At 40.7% G+C, this 25,161-nt stretch overlaps 1 protein-coding gene across 4 annotated transcripts in view; it reads left to right on the top strand.

Moving 5' to 3' along the window:
• Nucleotides 1-23,430, top strand: part of foxn3 (forkhead box N3) — a 77,865-nt gene extending 54,435 nt beyond the window's left edge. For all 4 annotated transcript variants that reach the window (XM_057343637.1, XM_057343639.1, XM_057343638.1 and 1 more), the window contains exons 4-6: nucleotides 395-462; nucleotides 18,982-19,090; nucleotides 20,201-23,430. In XM_057343637.1, the coding sequence (XP_057199620.1) occupies nucleotides 395-462; nucleotides 18,982-19,090; nucleotides 20,201-20,672 (649 nt within the window). In that variant the 3' untranslated portion in view covers nucleotides 20,673-23,430. The remainder of the gene's footprint in view (nucleotides 1-394; nucleotides 463-18,981; nucleotides 19,091-20,200) is intronic.
• Nucleotides 23,431-25,161: the final 1,731 nt, after the last annotated feature.

The raw sequence follows: 25,161 nt of genomic DNA, 5'->3' as shown, positions 1-25,161 counted from the left end.
ATCGTTTACTCACCTTTTTGTCATTTCATACCTGAATGACTTTGTTTCTTCCGCAGAACGCAAAAGAAGATATTTTGAAGAAAGTTGGTTACCGAACCTCAATGGCCGCCATTCACTTCATTTGTATGGACACAAAACCAATACATAAGTGAATTCAAATTGAATGGGTGCCAGTTAAAAACATTCTTCAAAATATCTTCTTTTGTGTTCTGTGGAAGGAAGAAAGTCACACAGGTTTGAAAAATCATGAGGGCGAGTAAATAATTACAGAATTTTTATTTTTGGGTGAACTATCACTATCATTGCTCTCTGTTTGGTGGGAACGTGATCAATATGTCAGTTGTACCTCATCTGTTTTTTTAACATTCTGTCCACTGTTTCTTCTTTTTTTCAGTATGTCCGGACCTCCAATATGGCCAGGAAGTCCCTTTTACAGGAAAAACAAGGGAGTCCTCCTACAAGGTAAGAGTGACGTGTCTTTCTTATCTCTCTTGTCCTTCACATGTTTTTGGTTCCACTGACAAGTCCTCTTTATTTTTTGACCCGCTTCAGTGCTGCCAGAAGAAGGGATCTCGGTTTATTTGCATTCTTTTTAAACAAACCTTTCTCTCAACAAAAGCCTCATATCAATGTACCTGGCTAGTTTCTAAAGGAATTAACTGAGTGGGTGTTTATTTTGTTAGTTTGCTCTGGTTTAAATAGAGCCGCTTCAGATTTTTCCTCGCTTCTTTTCAAGGTGGAATTAGTTTTTTCAGGTTTCGTCTCTCTCGAAGTTGTTTTTCAGAGAGAGATGTGTGGGTTTATCACCATTGTGCAATTCTCGTCTGGTATGTTCACATGTATAATGTGCTCCATCTATAGTGCAGTTTACAAGAGCCATGTTAGAACCTTTTTTTAGATCAGATTAGTTTAGCCTTGATTTCCCGTTATTGAATAAACAAACGTTTGAAGTACTCCTAAATAAAAGAAATGAATAGGAGACATTTGATTCTGCGCAATTCACTAAACTTTGTGTGTGAATGGCTTGTCGCTTGCCTGGGACCTTATGGTTTCATTTACAAAGGACCGTTTTAGAGCTTTAGAGAGAATCTATGATCTAAACTAGACCTTTTGCTTGTTTCCTTGCTTTTTTTTAATAACGGCTGCACTGAAAAATCGTATTATCCTCTTTAACCTCAGCAGACTGGATTGGTTGTTGTGCACTTTCCGTACGCTATTTCGATTCCAGCACCTTAATGTCATGATAAAAGTCATACAGGTTTAAAATTCCAAGAGAGTAAATGATGAATTTGTTCATATTTGGGTGAACTATCCCTTTAAGACATGGCATAAGATGTGGCTTTTGCGGCTCAACCATACATGCGGTTGACTTGTTGACTAGCACTTGAAGCGGACATCTAGACATCAAAATGAATTCTTACTCGGTGCTCCTGAGATGTGATCTATATTTAATTTTACTCCACTGGAAATTAATTCTTACCAAACGTGGTTTGTTTCAAAGCATTTGGTCCATCGTGCTTAAAATCCCTGATATTGCTCGGCTTGTTCGTGATTCCTTCCATATGTATTCGTTTGATTAGATTCATGTGTGCGAATCACAGTAATCAGAGATTTCATTAACCTGTTGGCATTTAAAGCAGCCCACTAATGAATGAACCGTGCGAGAGCTGTTATTATGTATATGTTTTCCATCAGAGGTGCGAGTGTGAGACGCAAGGCAGTCCGACGCCTAGCAGACATTCACCGCCTGGTGTAGTAATGCGACCGCTCGCTCCCAGCCTGTGTGTTCAGTTGCGTAAATCCTCAGTGGCATTAATGAGTATCGGATTCGTGCGAGATGAAATGCGTGAAAAAAGACCCGATTGGTTTAGTCATGCGGCCCTCTTAAACAAAATGTCAGGAAAAATGAAAAATTCAGCCTTTCAACGCTGCATTGAGATGCCCGTGCAGGCGGTGACTTGCTCTGCGTAATTGGCAGTTAGCTACATGTTTTGTAAACTCTTTTGTGGATGTGATATTATCTGACGCGTGGGGAGGCGACAGCGATACACCTGCGACGGCTGCCACGTTTGTAGGAGGGACATCTGCTGAGCTCAGAAGTGCTAACACACACTAACGCGCATTCACAGTTTGCATGTACTGCGCCCTTCGCCATGCATAAACAAAAACTCCATTCTTCCTTTCCATTCTTTTCTTCTGTTTGCTGCAGAGCTATTGAAGCATCAATTAGCAACATATCATTTTATAGGAAGGTTTTAAAAGCAGTTAGGGTAAAACAGTCTGTTTTAAAAGGAAGATGGATGCGGAACGTGTATAACAAAGACAAAAGAGTACAAGCCGGCTCCACTTAAGAGATAATTCCTCAGACGTTGCTGCTTGTTTTGCTAACAAAAGCTATGCATGTGCTGAGCAAGCAAAGGAATGAATTGCTTTGTGTTTGTTTGCTATAGCGCTGGCACTGAGCAAAGGATAACATGTTGGAGGCCATTGGGAACAACACTCAAGAACGACTTATAGATGTCTGAGATTTTTCCAGATTGTTTGAGACTGTTTCCGAAGTTTATGTGAAACCTTTGCCTATAGATATTGTTCTTCTTCAAAAAACATTTGGCGTTATTGTAGCCAAAGGACCTCAAATCTATAGAAATTAGTATTCTCATGTGCACGTTCTTTCATGAGTTGCTCTAAAACAAAGATTTTGCAGCGAATTACAAATAAAAGCATTTCACAGCCATGTGAGATATAGACCACTTTGCAAGACGTAAACACTGGTCTAGAAGCACTTCCGGTTTCAGTTTATTATTATTCATTTGAAATCTTACTTTAGGTTATTAAGTCTTACATTGGACCGGCGTAGGACCAGCAATGTTTACGTCTTTCAAAGTGGTCTATACTGTAAAAGGTCTGTGAGTTTGAAGAGACTTTTTACGGAATAAAAAAGACAAACACAGAACCTCACAAAGGCAGAGTGAACTTTTCAGTTTCACTGCTTTACGTCTGATCTCTCTCCCTCCCTCTCTCTCTCTCTCTCTCTCTCTCTCTCTCTCTCTCTCTCTCTCTCTCTCTCTCTCTCTCTCTCTCTCTCTCTCTCTCTCTCTCTCTCTCTCTCTCTCTCTCTCTCTCTCTCTCTCCTCTCTCTCTCTCTCTCTCTCTCTCCCTCCTCTTCTCTCTCTCTCTCTCTCTTCTCTCTTTCTCTTTCTCTTTCTCTCTCTCTCTCTCTCTCTCTCCCCCCCTCCATTGTTTTCAGGCACTTTTATCGCTGCTAAGCACCTCTCACCTATCGCACAGTTACCAGTTGGTCGGGATTGATTTGGGGATTGTGGAAGCCCTTTTGGCACTTCATGAAAAACGATCTAAATAAACCCCCCTCCTTTCTCTCTTTTGCTCTTTTCCTCAGCCTCTTCATGTTGAGTAGCGCCTCTGAAGTTCAAACACGGGAGAGAGAGCCATGCCTTGTTTAGAAATTGTGTAGAACACAAACTGCGCTTCTGTTGAAGAACTGGTGAAATGAGGCATATCAAAGCCCAGCGATTGTAATTATAGCAAGGAGTATGAGCTGAAATGTTTTTTTTGGCAGTATATTTATAATGCCGGATCAGATATTTAAAGGGACAGAACTCTTATTTTTTTGTATCATTTACTGCTTGTTGTTCTAAATCCATATAATTCAACTTTAGGTTTTATTACATGTACATGGATAAAAAGTACCACATAAACATTCTTTAAAAATCTCACCTTTAATGTTTTACAGTATATGACAAAGAAAATAAAAATAATGCAGTACTGGCTTAATGATGTGAGGATGACAGTAACAAGACAGGAGGAAGGAAGGCTTGTAGATGCCCCAGTGACCCAGAATGCACTTCTCCCTGTGACTCAATGGCAGCCTTTGGGTTGTTAGAGAACATCTTTCCAGGGCAATATGACTACATAGACTCTTGATGTGTTGTGACATGTGCATTAGAAATTCAGCCATATTCCTTAGTTGTATCCACAGTCGAAAAATGTCAAAGGAAAAGTTCACCTCAAAATCTAAATTGTGTTATTTTTTACTCACCCACATGATGTTCAACATGTTTTAAGACCTCCCGGCATCTTCGGAACACAAATAAAGATATTTTAGGTGACCTCCGAGAGGAGACATCATGGTTATAGTTGTGGTCAAGGTCCAGAAAAGTACAAGTACTAGTAAAATAGATTTTTTTTGAAGCGACGAGAATACTTTGTGCGAAAAACAAACCAAAATAACAACAACTTTAATCAATATATTCTCGTCTGGTCAGTCTGTGGTGCGCGTTCACGAGAGCACTTCGACGCATGCGCATTCGGTTTGAGAATATATCGATTAAAGTCGTTATTTTGGTTTGTTTTTTGCACGTAAAGTATTCTCATCGCTTCAAAACATTCAATTGAGCCACTATGAGCAGATGGACCAATTTAACAATGTCTTTAGTACTTTTCTGGACCTTGACAACAACTATAATGTCTATGAGAAGGCCTGGGAATCTCTCGCATGTCACCTAAAATATCTTTATTTGTGTTCCGAAGATGCCGGGAGGTCTTAAAACATGTTGAACGTCATGTGGGCGAGTAAAAAATAACACAATTTTGATTTTGAGGTGAACTTTTCCTTTAATGTTAGTATTTGGAAAAATAGATGACAGGCTAAGATTATATAGCTTATGAATTATATAGAAGTGATGCAGGAACCAAGTTTGCAATGTTCAAGAATCAAATAAAAAAGATATTAAGAGTTTTGTTTGAGACAGTAAATAGCAAGTGTATCACACGTTAGTGTTCATAAAAGTTGTTCTTATGTCTAAAATTACACTTAGTCATTTATAAAGTTCATATAAAAAAGTGAGTGTTTGGTCTCTGAAGAGAACACGGCATATGCACAAACAACGCTTTCCCACCAGCATCAGCCAGTTGCATTCATCATCAAGACAGTAACTTAAAATCTACTTTTGTTTTCAAAATCCTGATGAATTAGAGTCGATACGTCTCTGTATTTCTTTCCAGCCTCAACAGTTTGAAATTCAAGGGCTAAGTCGCTTGCTCGCAGAGAAGAAAGACTGTCAGGATTGGACGGAGCTGTGGAACTCTTTCAGTAATGCTTTTCAGACCTTATTATTTTCAACGCCTGGAAGACAGCGAGAACGCTGTCTCCTGCCTGCCTTCTCTTCTCTCGCTATCTCGCTTGTTTCCTCTTTTATCTCCTCTTTGTTCTACAAGGGTTCAAAATGGACGTGACAAAACGTAGTCGTGTTTCGAATATGTACAGTAGCCATGTCTACTGCATATGTAGGAGAGCGTGTGTACTTGTGTTCTTGTCAATGTACAGTGTGTGCCTTTCGTGTCACTGTAATGTTTTAGGGTCATCAATGATGACATCTTTTAAGGATACATTAACATACTGTATAACCAGACACGTTTACATATCAATCCCTTTAGTCTTAAAGGTACAGTAGCAGAAACTGAGTTAAGATTGATTTTGGTGCTAGCTTTTACCAGCTTAAACTCCTGATACGCTTTCACCTTCTGTTTCTGGATGAGCTGGAAAAAAAGAGCGATACAAAGTGAAAAGTGTTGAAAAAAAAACTGCAAAGCGAGAACAGTGTGTTGTCACGGCGATGACTACCTGTCTTGTCTAGGTGGGTGGAAGGTAATTTCTCCATACTGTAGCATTTAAGTCTTTCTCTCCACTACGCGGCTGCTTTGAAGCTACATGAGTCACATGAATGACTAAGAAGTCACATTGAAATTTATTCATCTCTGACTGTCATGCCACCCTATAGCGCCAAAAAAACACGTTTGGGGAAACCTCATTTCTGACAATGCAGCTTAAATCCACTGCAATTATTACGCAAGGTTCTCAAATAATATCACTGAATATATACTAGACTCTAAAAGTCTGAGACCAATCGGAGATTGATATAGAATTTTTTTTTTTTTTAATATTTGGTGTCTCTCTCTATTTTTCTCTCTCTCTCTCTGTTTCCTCTCTCTTTTTCTCTCTCTCTCTCTCTCTCTCTCTCTCTCTCTCCCTCTCTCTCTCTCTCTCCCTCTCCATTTTGCTAAGACAGCATGCACTTGAGCTGGCATGTTTTTACAGGATAATTTGAGATTGATGATGTGATTTAAAAATGGGCAATGTTAATTTTTGTTAATCATTTTGTTAAGAATTAATTTTGATGTTTTATTATTCAGAAATTAATCATTTAATTATTTATTTCAATTTTAATAATTATATTTTATTACGTAGAAATAGTTTAGACTTTCAAACTTTTTTTATTTTTCTCATCCATACATTTTTTCATCAAAATATGAAACAATGCGATATAAGATATACAATAATACACGCAATACAATAATGGTTTAAGGTTGTAAAATAAATTCAAACTATATTAAAATATTTTTTAAATATAAACATTATATAACCAACACACGTTTCACATTATTGAACATTTCTTACACATCAGACAGAGTTTGCTATCTGCATCAACCAAAAACTTTGACTATATGTAATTTCGATTTTGTTAAATCATTCGTTATTGCAAACCATTGCGATATGCTTATTTGTGATGGTTCGATAATTTGGATATATTGTTCAGCCCTACTTGAAATGAACAAATATTTTCAACGTGGTTTCAGACTTTACTCTACAGTATATGTAGAATGTATGCTTTTGCCTCCCGACCTACACAATCGAATATGCTGTAATATGCCAGACCCCCACCATGATAGACATGCTAACTAGATTTTTCCTGCGGCCTGTATCTCTCCATCATTCCATCCCACTGTTTATCTTCTGCATCTCCCACTCACTGTTCGTTTACTGAAGGAAGAAACCATTGTGTCTGTATGACTCAGATGAAAGAAAATCTCAATTTATGTCAGGCTAGTGTAGATGATAAGATGAAGTGACAGAGAAACAGGAAGGAAGGCGGTGGGTTGGAGGGAGAGAGAAGCCATTTCCACTTCTCTTAAAACCATAAAAAATCTGTTAATTTATTTTTAACCGGATTTTATCATTTAAAAGATAAAAGACTTGTAATGGGTGTGCGACACTTGCTGCCATGTTTCCAGGGTGTTGCTATGCAGTTTCTAACATGCCCTATCATGTCTCTAATGCGTTGCTATGCAGCTGCTAGGGTGTTCTTTTTTGGTTGGTCTAGCTTATTTGGGTTATTACGGTGCCTTCTGTCTGCCAAGGTCAAAAGATCAAACATCTTTATGATATTCCACTTCTTTAGGTATAGCTTGGTTCACTCTTTTATTGAAAATGTGATTGTATTATCGTTCAGCAGGAAAAAATGCACAAGTCTGATAACCGCACACAATCTTTAAAAGGTGTTGTGAGAGGCGCTCCGTATCAAATAAACTAGATATCCACGTGTAGAGCTCGATATTCCACTTTTGCTTTGCCATTTATTCAAACATGGGTTTTGATAAATCACTAAGCTAACGATGAGTAACAATAATAGTGATGATTTCCTTAGTAAGCGGCGCGCCGCTAATTGTGTCTAGGTTGTCAGCTCCAAACGCATTTTTTCTTCATCGATTCAGTCTTCCCATTTGGAAAAGAGAATGAAATGGAGAAAAAAGAGGGAGATAGACTAGACAGAATAGACCAAGATGCATTAATCAGGAGAAAGTCTTCTGTGTTTTGGAGCCGACGAGCATCTCCGAGCCTGACGGAAAAGTGTCTGTTCTTCGCATTGTTTGCTCGCCCGTCTCAGACGGAGGTTCGTGGGTGTTGCGTCTTTCCGAGCAAATTGAAATTGTCAAGTGGCATGGCTCATGCTAATTGCTCTGGGGAATGTGTAAAGTTTATTGAAGGCTGCCATTGTAAAGCTGTCTACACTTAACAATCACGCCCGGTTCGGCGGCTCCACTACGGGGGTGTGACAGAAAAGATTTTTGCGGCTGTTGCGCGTGCACGATTGGAGATAAAACGCGTGACGCTTCACGCTGCTACGAGATGCATTGACATGCCCTTCATGCCCTGTCTTGCTTTGTTTTATGTTCTCTTTACTGAAAAAGCAAAACAAATAAACCATACGCGGCTTCAAGGTCTTATCTGTACACCCTCACGTTCACCTCGTAACTCTACCCTGTGAGGTCAGTGGGAAGTGTATTTGAGCACGGCGGTCGCACAGTAAACTACGCGATCCGCTGACCTCAGTACAGTGGCTCTGCCTGGCTTAGGAAGCTTTGGGAGTCAAAACTGTTTGCCGTGTTATATAAAAAACGCCCTCATTTCTGTCTTCACAGTAACTTCTATAAATACACTGTGAAGTCAGGGGCTGCATATTATGACCTGCTATCAGCAATTTACTTTAAAAGTGTGTATGAGAGAAGTCAACGCTTAAGGTCACCACCATGCATCTGGTTTCTATTACTGGCTGCTGTAAACACGTGTCTAAAAGCCACGACTGAGGTCAGAGCACTATTTCCGGTTTTAGCCCCGGCCGGTCATGATATACCGTTCTCAAGTATGCGAAATGTGAGCGGTTGCCATGGCGGCGGCAAGCCCGGCCGGGGAAGCGAAAGGAAGTGAGTGGAAGGAAGAGGTCCAGAGATCCTTTAGAAAGAATTTAGCCTCCTGTCTTAAAGAGCCATTCAATTATTCATTCACCTCAACACACCGCCCCGTTTTAAGAGCAGACCCAAGAATAAAAAACAGAATGTCTGTGCCTGACAGCTCTCTTTTATTGCCACGCATTGCATTATAGGCATCTTAAGGTCTTAAAGGGATAGCGCACCCGGAAATCATTTACTCGCATGTTTTTCCAAACCTGTGATTTTCTGGGTGATTTGTTTATGTCAAGATTCAAAAATTGTTAAAAGCAACCTTAATAGTGGTATATATGATTCATGCCCTATATTCCATCTCTTCAAGCATTGCTTAAAGAACAGACATAGTCATTCACTTAAAATCTTCATTAAATATTGGAATATATCTCTTTAATGATGTCAGTGGAAGGACTGACCAGCTTGTCTGTCAGTGTGTGTGTGTGTGTGTGTGTGTGTGTGTGTCTATGTGCGTGTGTGCGTGCGTGTGTGTGTGTGTGTGTGTGTGTGTGTGTTAGTAATGGGGAAGAAAAGAACAAACACCCTGGACTGTTTTAAGCTCTACTCATGCGTGAGGAGGCCATTAGAGGCTCATAAAGAACACAGGCGCTCGTGGCTTATCTGCTGGATTTAGAAGGACAACACACAGACAGGGTCATTACGAGACGGGCGTGTCCCAGAGGTCCACACATCCAGCGTCTCGGCAACGTCTGATGCTGCTCGGCTGATGTGCGGTTTAAAGAAGAGGAACTGTTGAGTGGACGCTGTTGTGGTAGCGACTTTTCATGCTCCGCTAGCATGTACCGACATGCAGCGAAGAGAAAACAACACTGCTCCCTCCTGTGGGGTACCGCTGGGTAACTTAGCACCCCGTACGCAAAACAACACCGAGATGATTTGGTATTCTGATGGGATTTTAATTTGCCCACCCAAGTGTGTGTGTGTGTGTGTGTGTGTGTGTGTGTGTGTGCGTGTGTGCGTGTGTGCGTGTGTGCGTGTGTGTGTGTGTGTGTGTGTGTGTGCTTTGGACCTAGCTTTATTTAAGGGACAATTTGATTAAAATTATTTGGAAAAAAAAGTCCATCCTGAATTTGTTGAGAGAGGAAGTGAAGTGATGCTTCAGTGAATTAATAAATTGTATTATTGTAAACATTACATAATTAATAAAAAGAATAGCTGAAATGCCAAAACGAGTTGCAGCATCTCTAATAAAAAATAGACTTCATAATAGACAAAAAATTAGTCATATTATAGTCATACAATAGAGAATATATTATGTTTGTGAAATATATTTTAAAAAATCTCGAGTTGGAAGATGACTCCATTTAGCAATAGCGGGGAGCTTATGATGGCGATAGACTATTTCATCGGATGCACGCACACGCCTGGCCCAAAGTTCCTGTGATGCCAATTTTCAAACATTAGTTAGTGTGTAATGTTGCTGTTAGAGCATAAATAATATCTGCAAAATGATAAGCTGTCTGATGTGGTATGGGTGGGACATCTTCATACACACACTCTAAGCGGGGAACCAATCATGACAGACTGGGTCAGCTTTACCAATCAAAGCGTTTCGGAAGGAGGGACTTTATAGACACCGGAAAAAATCTGATTGTTTTGTGAGAAGAGGGACAGCTGTGAACAACAGACTTGATATATAAAGCGTTTTTTGAAACTAGAAACTTGAACATCCATTGTTAAACACTCAAAAACATTATCAAAGCTTCAAAAACAGCCAAAGAATGTCTTATAACATATTAATTTATATTCATATTTTGTTGTATATTAATTGTATTAAATTAAATCAAATTAAAACTACTCAACAGTTACTGATTCTTTGCAGAGGTCTACCTGAAGTCACGTTTATGTTGTTGCAGCTGAAACCATCTCTAGACAATAACAATACAAGTAAATTACCTCAAGTATATGTAAATGTGTGCGTGTTAGCATGTTGAAGGGTGTCTGTAGATAAGGCAGTGGGGAAGGACTACAGTAAAATTTATGTGACTGCAAGGTGGCCCTGTTACCAGTGACAGAGCAAGATTCATTTAGCAGCTAATGTGCCAACTGTAAGCTCTTAATCTCCCAACACACCCGAGGCCTATGCACCACTGCGGGACCTGAGGCGGGCACCAGAGGGAAATTACTGACTTCTCTCAGAATTAGAGCAATTTCTGCATATCAACACAGACCACGTGAAGGTACATGTGAAGATGCGTTCTGCAGGTTTATTCGTAGCTGTATCGCTGAATAGCTCAGAGCTCGGTTTTCAGGCAGGTAGGGTTGAGCTGACGCCTTTCAGGCGACCCACTCTGGATACAATTGCTTTAATTTGATGAGAACTAAGAAGCAGGACAACAAATGATGTATGTTTAATTATCTTTTAAACTAGCTGAAAGCCACCCTGATTTTCACCCTGCTGTGTGTACTATACATTTTGCCAGCTGAAACAAAAACAACACTCGTTTTAGATGCCTGACGGGGTTTCTGGCCTTTCTGGAGAAAATAATTCTCTCTTGCTCTCTCTCGCTTTCAGGCTAGTCTCTGTCTCTCCACCATTCGCCTGTCTCTGTTTGCCCACACAGTGTATTTTGGGAAGGCTTTTTATGTTATTAACTGCACAATTAAACTTAGTTGTTGGTGAAAACAAGCGAATCCCCAACCACATCATTATAAAAATGGTAATTGACCTTTCATGTTTTTTTAAACTCCAGATGGAGGGTTGTTCCAGCGCTCTGGCTCATTGCTTAACTAGGACAGCTGCTCTTGTGGATCCAAATAGCAAATCTATACAATCGAAGGAGAGCGATTTGACTGTGCAACTGTCTTGACGTCAAAAAGAGTGTCTGAGCGAGATCTAACACTGGGTTCACACCATACGCGAATTAAGTGTTTGGCGCGAGTAAATTACATACAAAGTCAATGTATAGACGTGAACCCTCGGCAGGCGGTGCGAATGACGTGAATCGGGTGGCGCGATTGCCGCGAACGCGCGTCAATCTCATCTTCCGCGAAGGTTGAAAATATTTGTCAGATCGCGTCACTCACGCAAAAATAACGAACTTTTCTCACGAGTAATATGAGTGTAGAACGCGATTGTTCCCGATTGGTGTGAACCCAGCATAAGACAGCAATATTTACACTTGATTTGTTTACACTGTATATCTGTGCAAATGTATAGTTCATATTATAATCTATAATCTAATATAACACTAATGAGACCTGCCTTTAGTTAATGGATGGCCGTGTCTGGACGTTACTAAACACTTATTTTTTTCTGCCTGTCAGAAGAAATAGATTGTATTTTTAAATCACGCTATTTAAAGGTCCAGTGTATGAAATTTAGCGGCATCTAGCAGTGAGGTTGCGAATTGCAACCAACGGCTCGCTCCACTGCACCCCACCCTTTAGAAACACTACGGCGGCTACTTCTTTTTTATGAAACGCACTCTTTAGGGCTACTGTAGAAACAACATGGCGAATTCCATGTTAAGGGACCCGCGGTGTATGTAGATAGAAATAACTCATTCTAAGGTAATAAAAACATAACGCTTCATTATGTAAGATCTTTATTCACCTCTGAAAACATAGTTGTGTATATTATTTCGCATTTCCTCCAAATAGATCCTCCAAAAAAAAGCTGGAATCCATAACTTTTTTCTTTAAAAATAAACCTTACACCGAATCAGTTAGTTTAAAAGTTAGTTTTAAAATCAGTTTAGTGTTTTTTAATTTTTTTATGATTTTTATACTTTAATATTTAAATAATATTTTGTTTTTAGCCATATGTACAGTATATGCAATTGCATACATAAGCGCAAAACTTTAGTGAAATTATTTCACTGTTCCGAACCACCCATGTTTTTTCATTAAAAATAAACACAAATAGAAAATAAACTTTTTTAAAAAAGTTTACTGGTGCTGTCAGCTATTCAGGTTCAATTTTCATGATCATTTTTGGGTGATATGTAGTTTCTTGGCTCCCAGTTTAGACAGCCTTAAGCTGTCATGGTGTAGACACGCTTTTATATTGTTTTCAACTTGTTTGGCTATTTGAAAAATGCACAGTCTACCTTAACTCAACCCCAAACCTCAACTATGAGATTATTGGTACAAGTAGCTGTTGTGTTTGAAGCCGTGCCATCTAAAAATGCTCAACCCCGGGGCCCTGACGCAAACAAGCAGACGCAGAGTACAAGGTCATTAAATTTGTTTCGCAACAACGCGTGCTAAAAGCTCATCAGAACCCGGCCGACACTTAAACGAACGTCAGGTCTCCACCCTGTAAATAATAAATATTTCTCAAACGCTCCCCCATCACATTCATTTGTCTGCAGAATCAAAGAGCGCTCGCACGCTGAGCCATCAAAACACGCACTGGCATCTCGCCTGCCTCTCTTTAACTGAACGCCAGCGATCTCACAGCTAGCGCCGACTTTAAAAGAGCGTTCTTTATTCGTTTGCATCTGCTTTCTGTCAAGTGGTTTTTCAGAGGGGGCGTTGCGTGTGTACCTGTGTATTGCTTACCTTTGACCTTGCTACCGGTCACAGGGGTGAGAGGCGGAATCTGTGGGCAGGGTGTCTCGGTTGCCATGGCAGCTTTGTAAATAGTTATGAAGCGCGAGCGCAAGATTTAGTCCCTAAGGAGGTCACTTGTCACCGCATGACCTACAAAGAGCCCTTCGATCTTCGCCAGCGTACTGACAGCAGCTCCTCCCGAAATGACATCCTTAAATGGCATTACAGTATGTTTGGAAACCCGCAAGCTCTTCCAAGACTTTGATGTAGTTCTGATGTGGCAGTCACCGTGGCTCTAAGAACAAAAAGCAACTCTCACAAGCCCATATGTGAGCTTCTTTTATGTTGTGATTTTCTAAGAGAAAATCTGCAATCAAAAGTCAGAGATTTCAATATTAACTCAAACATTCCTCCTTTAGCTATCCCAAGACCAAGTGATATCAGTTAAAGGATTAGTTCACCGCAAAATGAAAATGTTGTCATCATTTGCTCACCCTCCAGTTGTTACAAACCTGTATACATTTCTTTGTTGTGCTGAACACATGTAACAATATTTTAATGAAAGTTTGCAACTAAGCCATTTTGGGTCACTATTGACTCCTGTAGTAGGACAAAATACTACTATGGTAGTCAATGGTGACCCAAAACAGCTTACGTATATCTCGATAGGTATTTACGAGAATTGTGCTGTATGTTTACCGTATGTCCGAAGTTTTTCAATAGCACATTTTTGTACCTGCTCCTAAGGAATTTAAGGATAAACATTTGAGACGAAGTTGACTTCAATGCATTAAAAATGGTAACTTTGTTTAGTCTTTCGAGCCATGAATAAGCAAACTCTCCCAATTCTAGGTGTTAATCCCTGTGGCACAGAGTGGGTTCATCTGCTTGGCAAGTCCCCCGACTGACTTCTCATGGCAACCCAGGAATCCATCACCCAAGCTGAGAGCTTCGTAGCCGATGCAATCGAGAATTGTTTGGGACGTAGGCGCCACTTTGCAGCGTTATTCCTGCCTCAGCGCCTCAAGAAGGCAGTGTATCACTTGACTTCTCCTGCCTTTTAATTCCGCCTAATGTTGACATCCATCACAGTAAAAATATTTGAGCTGAAAACCGATTCCCCCGAAATCCAATCTGCGGCCTTATAGTTCGTCTGAGAGGAGAATTAAGCTAAACGCACCGGCTTTATTGCAAACCAGCAGGTGCCAAGTTTACAGTACAGGGAATTTGTCATCTGCATTTGCCTCTCTTTCTTTCTCTCTCTTTCTCTTTATGCATCTTTACTTTATCTCGCTCTCCCCTTGTGTCTCTCACTATACCCCGGAGGAGCGATTTCAGTCGATGCGGTATTAGATGAAATAACCGGGCGAGGAGGCATGTAAACGCCTGTTTTTCTAGCGCTGTTTTATAAAGCCGGAGTCACCATTAAATCTTGCTGGAGTTAATCTAAATTCTTTATGCTCGTTGAATCAGATATTCATGGCCTGGCAGAGAGCGCTGCAGACGCTCTTGGAGCTCACGTCGTATCAGACGGCGTATGTATGGCTCAATCTCCAGTTCTGGAACGAGAGTCCCATTTGGCACTGGATGTGGAGCCCAACATTTGGACAAAAGGAAATGAAGTCAGCAATTAGTGCTTTGTAACCTTTTGTGGCTGTTCATTTGGCTCTGGTTTGCCTGCCTTTGGTGAGTTTCATGTGCCTGTTTAACTTTAATACTTTCATTTTGATGCATTATTAAAATAGGAAAATGAAAATGCATGTTTAGGGCAAAATGAAGGTCAGGTCATAAAAATTGTTTTCTACCTTTGGTCTTCACTGAAAATGGATTTTTGTAGCTTTAAATCCGAGCACATTCTCATACGAGTTGATCTTTCAGTTAGTCATCCCGTATGTCCTCTGGTCTTGCTTGCACTTGTTTTTACAGAAGTGCTCCCAGTGTACATAGAAGCTCCTTCAGTACACCTCCGCTGGTGTGTATACAGAAAGAAGGGCCGGTGGCCATAGAGTCCATGTGCGTTGGCGGATTCTTGAGAGGATGTGGAGTCCCCGCTGTTTCGCTTTTGTCAGTAAAGAAGCGCGGTCTCTACAGAGACACTGGTGCGTGTCATAGGCCCAAATGTTAAAATCACGCAGCCCCTAGCTATATTGTGCCAACACAATGGCCAAAAGCACTCTTAGCCTGAAACTCTTTGTATAAGCAGCGTCTTTAAGGCCCTTGTCACGGAGTGTGTGGTTTGCTCAAGGACGGATGCTGTCAGGAGGGCTCAGATGTGATCGACGGGTCGCCTGCTGTGAAATTTAAACTGAATAAGGTTTCAAAGCGGAATCAGATATGGGAACGGAAAACGCATCGTTTATTCACACACACGCCGTTTCGACCTGCGATTTTTTTTCTTTTAATATCGGAAGCCGTATAGGTCATATGGATTACGTTTATATGTCCTTTTTTAGAGATGAGTAGTGCCCTTTTCTACACTTTCATTTCATGTAAAAGAGCTCCAGTGAACTTGTGTCTTGTGAAATGAGGTCATTATTGTGTATTATATTGTATTTAGTGTCAGCCGCAATGTCAGTAAGATAATAGAGTTGACAGAAACTCCCTCAGATTTAGCCGTTTTCTGATTTCGTGTGGACGACTCCCCCTGGTGGACAAATGCTGCAAAGGTTGTTGCCGAAGACTTGCTTTAAATTTTCATCTGTGTTTCAAGACATTAGCGTACAGTAGATATTAATAATATAAATAAATATCAGTGAAAATGGGAACACACAGCTTACAAGTCAGCTGTCCTCTGTTGGAGTAGAGATGTTAGAGAGAGAATTAAACTCTTCCGTACAGAATGGTGTGTTAGCGCTGCTGTTTCCAGGGCCGTCTGCCATGGACATTAATACGCTTGAGAGGAATGCAGAGAGAGAGCGAGAAATAATGGCATTTGTGCTCTGACTGCGCAGTGCTGCCGTGGTCCTTTGAGAGCATCAGGACACCTTCCCACGGGCACCAGAGAGACTAAATCATTGCTGATGTTTGGGGGACTCAAGGTTTTGTTGTGTACTGTGTGTTTTGTTGCATTTGCATTATTTATTCACCGCTACATGATGATGACAAAAAGTTGAACGTGACTTTTGCTTGTTTTCGTTGATATGATTATCATTTCAATGGATGCATTAAAACACATATTTTGTTTGAATAGATTTTAATACATATTCTTTATGTATTGTATGCTAAGCGTGATAAATTATCTGAGCCCCGTGTTCCTGAATTAATTGAATGGTGTTTTATATAGCGGTACAAAACTGTAGGTTACATTTAAAGGGATTGTTCACCTCAACAGGGTGTCATTTGTTCAACTCCTCCTCATTTGGTTCAAAACCTGTATATGACTCTTTTTCTGTGTTTATGCTTTCATCCATTATGCAGTGCATTTTGTAGTTTTTGTGTTCCCTGGGTGTCGAACCCATGACCTTGCTATCGAACCCATGACCTTGCTATTGCCAGCTTCACACTGACTGCAAGTTCTACACTTAGTTTAGCCGACGATCTGTTTGCATAGTTTTCTAGATGCAATTGCAAACTCCCCTGTTATCATCAACAAAGCTACTTTAACTAACATGTCTTATTGATTTGAATGTGAGGATTTTAGTTTTGTCTTGCCACTCTCTTTCAAACATAATAAGGGTTACACGAAACACATCTGTGTATCAGACTGCACACTGGCTGATTTATTGGTATAGTTAATAGGAAACACCTATGAATTACCTTTGCATTCATATGCAAACGCACACGTCTGCTGCAAATGAAGTGCAATGCATTACAAATACAAACAATTGGCGTTACGTGACTAAATCTGAATAGAAATGCTGTAATCGATAGTTGTCTTTCGGATTAATTGTGCAGCTTTACCTGCTGTTAAACACGACATTATCTGCACATAATACCACATAGAAAGTCTCAGTCAATGGTGCTAACATGAGGCATTCACCACGATTGTAAATCTGGATTTCTTTTCTATCGAGCCAGCTAACTCTCTTTTTCGCTTTTGTTTAATGCTCTCGTCCACCACATAAAAGAGAGAGCGTCCCCAGGCCACACTGGCTTCCTTCCTGATGCGGCCGCACGGTGAACGCGGCTTCCTTTGTGCCCCGCTGTCGTTTCTGATGCCTGGATGGATGGCTCGACACGAACCGCCTACAATGGGGCGAGATCATTAGCCATTCAGTTTGCTAGCCCATCCACGCTAATTGGTGGAGAGCCGCACATCTCTGTCAATTCACATAGCGCGCTTGGTTAGCCGGGCCGGCCTTTGTCACAGGGCATCGCTTCACCTTGTTACGACAGCGTGTTCCCTCCGGGTTGGGGAGGGGGGGGGTTGTGCGGGGGTATGGTGGAGAGGGCATCCAGCCAGCCCAGATGTTCCTTTTAGCTTCCCGACCACAATTCACTGTCACCTAGTTGAGATCCGGAACTATGGCATGCATAGGAGAACGGGTTGCCAAGGCAACAATGCTCCTGCCTAATGGGCATATCAGTGGAGTGGATTCAGAATGGATGGTTGTTTTGTCGTTTTTTGTGTTTGCCATCTGCTTTGAGTCTAGGTTAGTTTTCCAGATGGAGCTATATGTTGTCCTGGGCTTGGACTCGCAGAAGGACAGTGGCCATTAGGTCTGTTTGGTTTGCATTTATTAAGGAAAGAAGCTGCTGTGATGCACTTGATGTGCAACTTGGACACATGAAGGTTTTATTGAATTGATGCATGTTGCATCCACCGAAACCTGTATCTTGACTTGCTGGCGTCCAAATACAGAATACAATGAATGTGTGTTACTGTAAGCCGAGTTGCTTTGATAAAAATGAGAATTGCATGAACATAAACATAATGTAATACTTCTTGCAATATCTAGAGGTGTAAAACCGAATGCAGTGCACTTGTGGGAGTATCCAGGGAGATAATGCAGAATAAAGTGAGCACTTGTAGCATTAAGTGAGCACTTGAAGAAAGCAAACAATCAAATAACAGCCCACTTCCCTGTAAAATCAACCCACCAATTTACTGGAGCGGGCAAAAAAATTCCCTGTTCAATTCAGACCGCACCACGGCCTTGTTTTCTCCTTTATCATCTGTCTGGACTAGTTGCTTTTTCTCCTTTATCATCCGTCTGGACTAATGTTTCATTTTCCCTTTACAGGGGAAAGCTATTATTTTCAATTGGATTTGTGCTTACGATGTTTGCCTGAAAACTATATAAATATATCAACAGAGTAAATATTTTGCAGAGTCACAAAAATAAAGTTTAGAGTCACAATTGCTTTATAAATGTTTTTGTTCTGTTGAACACAAAAGAAGATATTTTGAAGAATGTAGGAAAGCAAACTGGGGTTCTGGGGCACTTTTGACCACCATTGTAATACTACGGTAGTCAACGGTGGCCAAGAACTGTTTGGTTACAAGCACCAAATATATTTCTCTGTGTTCATCAGAACAAAGAAATTCATACAGATTTGGAACAACTTTTTTTTTTACCATTTTTTTAATGTTGTTGACATGTCTCTATATTTGAATATTGCACCCTCGTGTGTTTGTTTTAGTTTTAATATTGCAAAATAAGCTCAACATTTTCACTTTCAGGGGATTTATTATTTCAACAAAAGAAATAAAATGAAACTGCTGTGTTCGTGATTCATAAACCCGGCGTGCTTCTTTTGAAACCCCTCAGTATTTTGAACAGCTGCTATTATAAATGGCAGAATTATTTACATTTTGAGTCTGATGTGTGTGACTAATATGCCATTAGTTCCTCGGGGGTGAATTAGGACATAAAGTGTGTGTGTATTTGTGCTCTCGTGGCCTGGAAGGTGCTTTAATGGACCTTATCTGTGTTTTCTCTCCAGTTCCTCAGGGAGTGATCCAGAACGGAGCTCGTATGATGAGCCAGGGCCTCTTCCCGGGAATCCGACCCCTTCCCATCAACCCTATAGTGAGCAGGACAGCCGCTGTAAGGTCAGTCGTTTCCCTCCAGGTTACTTTCCACCCATCACATTACTCTTGTCATGATTGACAGGTTTATCAGCCAATGGGAATCATACCTACATTGCAGTCGATGTGTGATGTGTGGCGGCTTTTTCTTTACGTTTCATTAGAGCAGGACGGCCAGGTCGTCCGCAAGACTTTGCAGCCTAAAGCTTCGGTTCTTGCATACATGATGTCACATGAATAATTGATCACGCCACATTTTTTAATGCCGTGGCTGATGTGCATGGACCGACTGTCTTGCCGTGAAACATTTATAAGATCGGGTGCCTGCCTGTGCACAAGCAGCCTTTAACACATATTTCCTCTACATAAATGGGCTCAGGGTCCACACTGTGGTCCACGGTCTACAATACGGTCTAAAGAGTAAAATAGCTTTTCCTCCCGTAAATTGAGTGACACTGAATTTAGACATTAATTATTAAAGACGTTTCTTTAGCCTGCTGTGCTGTGGCTATAATTTATAAGTCATAAATGCATGTAGGAGGCAGGAAGTGAAAAAGCTCTTAGGATCATTTTTCTAAACAGAGATTTTTCTATGTTTGAGTTTTCGAACACAAAAGAAGATATTTTGATAAATGTGGTTTTGTGCCCATGGAAGTATGCATTGTTCGAAATATCTTCTTTTGTGTTCTGCAGAAGAAATAAAGTCATACAGGTTTGAAATGACACGAAGAGGAGAAAATGATGAAAGTTTTTTTATTTAATTTGTGTGAACTATCCCTTTAAGAGACAATAAAGTGAACAATAAACAGTATACAAAGCGATAATTGCTCTCTTTGATGTTTACTTTCTTTGGAGGTGAAAAACATTTTTTATATTTTATTTAAAACATTTCAATTTTGATTTAAGAAAACAACTGATAGTTCCATAGACATACAGTAGACATAGTTCATACATAAATACATAACATGCACATACATTTTTGCGTGCATGTGCCAGATATTACTAGCATCTGTGCAAAAACAGCATTTATTCCAAGTGTCCATGATACACACATTACATGCGACACAACACATGCACCAAAAAAATACACAACAGCTATAAATGAATAGATGTCTTCTCTGTGTGATTTAATAGGTCGGTGCTCGCTGGCTACAGAATTACCAGTGATGTTGAGCCAATCCATACCTCTCAACTGGTCACCAGCGACCTCAAGGAGGACCACACCTACAGTTTCGCCAAATCTTCTGGCTCCGACGTCGGAGAAGAGACCCCCTGCGACGGGAGCGAGGTGAGCTACCACGGCAACGAGGCCGGCAGCGAGGGCGAGGACGACGACAAGAGCAAAATCAAGAAGGAGCCCAAGGAGTGGTCGGTGGACGCCCTGGCGCTCGCCCAGCAAAAGAAACGGCAACATTTGACAAAAGCCAAACAGAGAGTGGCCAGTGACACTCTTCCTCTAAAAAAGAGGCGCACGGAGAAACCTCCGGAGAGTGACGACGAGGAGATGAAGGAGGCGGCCGGGTCACTGCTTCATTTGGCCGGCGTCAGGGCCTGTTTGAACAATATCACCAACCGGACGGCTAAGGGCCAGAAAGAGCAAAAATAATATACAGACTGTATTATTAAGAGGACAAAAAACATCACTTTGAATAGAATTTACTATTTTTTTCCAGGACATCAGGTGAATTCTACTGATTTGTGGCAATATCAACAATCACTTTGTTTTCCTATCTTTATAGGTAACATTTTACTGAGGGTTCCTTGTTTGAGTTTACTTTTTTCATTTTGTTGTGTTTCTTAATCTACGGAGATTGAAGCCATAGCCTTCTAAGCAAAAGATTTGGCTGATAGTAAAATGTAGTACAATTATGCCCTGATCATAGAAACATGACCGTCAAATGATCAACTTTCTGCAGCATGTTGTCGATTTTTAGTGCAGCTCGCCAGAGGAAGTTCTCAAGTTAGTGATACGGTAAAGAAGACGGTAATCTCTGATGTGAATTAAACATGTTCCCGTGCCAGAGACAATCCTGTGGCCGTCTGGCTCGAGCACTTCCTGTGATGTCACTTCCCTTTGACGCCCTGGCTGTTAATCCAGTCCGGGAGCAAAGGGCCATGCAGAAAACGCTCGCGTCCTGTTATTCGTCATAGGGCTTGTGTGAATCATGCTGGCGGTAGTTCTTCATAAATCACACGAATGAGAAAAAAGCCATAAGCCTTTGTCGAAGTGCTTTGTGGAGGCAAAAGTGATCCGTTACCAATAAGTCTTTTAAAACTGCCCACCTTTTTTTCCTAAGCAATCAAAATGAGTGATATTGTCCATCTAAAGTGATAGTGGATGGTGATATTTCTCCTTTGGCAGAATGAAAAAGAAAACTCGGAGCTAATGCTACAATACCTGCCAATTGTGTTCTAATATTGGAAAATAATAATACGTGGAGTTGTTTTGTGTTTGTTTGTTTGTTTACGTTTTGATTTCGTTCTCTGTTCAAACCCTCGTGATGTAATAAGCAATTTCATCCAGTCAGGAGAACACTGTATAAAAGTTACACTAGACCATTTTTCCTTTTTTTAATTTAAGCAATGTAGCCAGCAGACTTTTCCAAATTGTGTTGCATGGGTTCTGTAAAGAAAAACACGACCGTTTTTTTAAATCAAAAAGTTCATGTAAGGTAAATAATGTATTTAGCATGGAGCATGAATTATTTTCATATAAATATAGATCCTAGAGAACTACGGCACCGCCTCTAATTTCTATGCCATTAGGCCTAGTCTCTTTCTTCGTCCGATTTGGTTTCCGACTGTCGTCCTTATCACATTTGTGTTCAAGCAGGCGTTTTAAGAATGATCTTCTTCAGGGACAAACACTGACTGTTGGGAAACTCTCTCTGCAATATGACGACTCGGCGCAGGGCTCGGGCCGTCTCAGAGACCGTGGCCCGTCCACGCTAACAGCCGCCCTCCAACGGATTTCAGCCGTATCAATGTCCGTGTCGTTCAGGAGAAGTTCGTAGTGAGTGTCGGTACCCAGCTCCTTCCAGCTTTCGTGCCTGCTTTTCTTCCATGTGTAACCCGGGTGTACGTGTCATGTTTGATATATTCAGGGTCTTCCTTGTGTTCGGCGAGACTTTGGATCTGCAGCGCAAAACTTGACACGTAGTTTTGTTCGTTTGTTCGCGTAGCTCTGTTCAGGAGTTGTCAGTATTGATTCAGATGTTCTTAGTACAGGCAGGATAACAGCTGACAGATAGTTACACCCACATGTATATTTAAGCACTTATAAGCAGTAAACGCAAGCGATACCGGAGCTCAGTGCAAACGCTAGTGTATATACTATCACGACCTCGCCAAATTGCACTTTTATTAATTTAACTCGAGGTAAACGTCTTTACCTTTGAACGCAAGAATTTTTAAGATTCAGTGCCAAAGCCTGTAAGGACTCTACACTGCAAAATGGACGACGCATACTTGATATGTATGTCAGTCAATGTCAGTAAGTTGTAGCATTTTTGTCAGTGACCCATGTATTATATTCTCAATCATATTTGTTAATATCACATTGCATTGCTGTAATTTACTCATCGGGATGTCTCTGATGTCATACCTCATACTGTCACCACCCCCATTCATCTGATGATCCGATGTTTCGTAGCGTGTTGAATGTCTTATCTTGCTCATGAATGTTAATGTGACGTCTCCTGTTGGCATGCCTTTTTACCTAACCAAGCTAGAAATCGTTCTTTTCCACATCTGCACTTGAATTATCCCGATTGTAAGATTTGTGACCTCATCTAATATTGGATCTTCAACATCTGCCACGTGTATGGTCAAAATGGAGGAAAACCAGTAACGTAGAAAGCTATTAATTCTAAACACACTGCCTCCCTTTAAACGACAACACTCACTACGTAACTTTTCCCTTCCGAGTTCTTTCAGAGGTAACGCTCTGTTAAAGGAATACTTTCAAAAGCATCAACAAGCAGCCAAATAATAGGAGGCAATGTTTTTTCCCCATTGTGTTTTTTGTCATTTGTTTTGTTGAAAGGTTCCTGTTAACTGCCATTATGTTTAGCGTTTAGGTTTAAGATGAAAAGTAACAGTGTCCATTTGGTTTGTAATGAATTACTTTGGTCTGACGGCATGTGCACCCAGCAAAAATGTCAATATAGAGGCGTTATTGCACTCTGTATTTTCCTTGACTTGTAATCATATTGCCAAAGACAACGATTTTATCAATTCATGTAAATATCACTTTGTCCAATGCTACGACAGATTTTGTTTTTGTTTCAGTTTTTCTCCAACCCTGCCATCGAGTTTCTGTGATGTATTGTCTTCCAGTTGCAATAAAAAAAGTTGCAAGGTGATACTGGACTAGCATTATGTTTGAGAGAATGTTTTATTTGAATAATTTGATTATAATCATTTGAGTATAGTAGCTTAAACAAATCTTCGGGCACCAAAAATGTTCAAATGCGAACTCATTTCTTGGTTTTGGCCTTTAAACTGTCATACATCAGTACAGCACACATACCGTTTCAGCAGCAACAACATTCTTCCAAGTAAACTTCCGCAAATAATCAATAGCTGTTGAGTAGTTTTAATAAATTAATATAAATTAAAAATGAAATAAATTGTTATATTATAACCAAACGGGCAAGGCGCGTGCGTCCTATGAAGTCTGCCGCACAGAATAGGTGAATAGGTGCCGCACAGTGATCCTAATAGTAGCGGGGTGAAGAGGTCATAGCTGTTTATTTTATCAGTTGCGAATAAACCACAACAATCGACCAATCAGCATCAAGAACCATCCCCATACAATTTACAATCATAATCACAGAGCGAGCGAGCGTTCGGGAATCACACACAGCCGCCTCCCTGCTCCCTGTCACCACACCCATGCTCGCCTGTGTTGCTATGCAACTGCAGAAAAAGAGAGACGGCAAATTTACAAGAAGCTTGTTGCTAGACACACACGCAGGGTTCATCTGTTTCGCAAGGGTTACTTAAAGGTTACTCAGCTACGGTAACAAGTGTTTCGCTTTATGCCAACAGAGAAAATTCAATTTGATTACAAAACGCTTGACAAACGGCATTATTTCATTTGGCTTCACGTAGATGTTTTTGTAGAGTTTGGCACGCCGGCGACCCCATCATATGATCTCTACAAACATTACACTGGCAGTCACAAGACGTTTGGTTTACTCTATAAATCTATCTTTGCATTCTTCTGAAATCTCCCTCGAGAGCCGGCACGCAGCCCCAAAACGCACTTCCGAAAGACATATTGCATGCGTTTGTTGCCAAGGAAACAAAGCGAGGTGGTATTCCAGCACATCTGAAAGTCTTTTCTATCAGCACCTTACATGAAAAAACTCCCCGTTTTTCACACCGAGGCTAATGTGGGAGTTCATACCCCCGTGTGCACCTAAAAAGCTGTCTCTGGAAGTTTGGTTTCGTGAAGGACCCACCAACCAGAAGACTTGCCACCTGCAGCTACTTCAATATTTATTCTCGTTTCCAAGGTAGCAGGAAACGGAGGGGCTTGTTGGCCACACAAATCGATAACTGCGCTCTCTCTTAGTACAAAAAGCATTCAAATCTGCCACACAGAGGCTTCAGTCTGATGGCCTTTCTAAGTCGGACGCAAATATGGAAGCATTACAGCAAATCTGTGGCATAACGGGGGGAATGTTTAAATAGAATTTGTGAGTCTATACATCTTGTCCTAATCTGTCTGATTTGCATGAGGGCACAGTCTAGGGATTTGAGGAGAAATTGGAAGCTCTGATGTGACGGCTGCAGAAACGTGCCAGGAAATTTGATCAGTGTGGGCATTTGTCTGAGCTCTACATGGCCCCTCTGTGAAATAGTGAGGGTTTGATTTGAGTGACTAAAATACTCGATTATTCAGAGTGATATCTGCCAAAGCTGATAGTATGGTGGTTATGTTAACTGGCATTAACTAAATTCTGAAGAATAAATGAATATGTCTTAACTTTCTGAATGTTTTCAATTCATATAATGACTATTAATATTGAACATCAAACTGGTGATGTTCCTTAACATTTTCTATGTACAGAGAGCGCAAATTCATT

Source organism: Triplophysa rosa, linkage group LG10 (assembly GCF_024868665.1).
Source record: "Triplophysa rosa linkage group LG10, Trosa_1v2, whole genome shotgun sequence".
Lineage (NCBI taxonomy): Eukaryota > Metazoa > Chordata > Actinopteri > Cypriniformes > Nemacheilidae > Triplophysa > Triplophysa rosa.
This window is presented reverse-complemented; position numbering and strand designations above follow the sequence as displayed.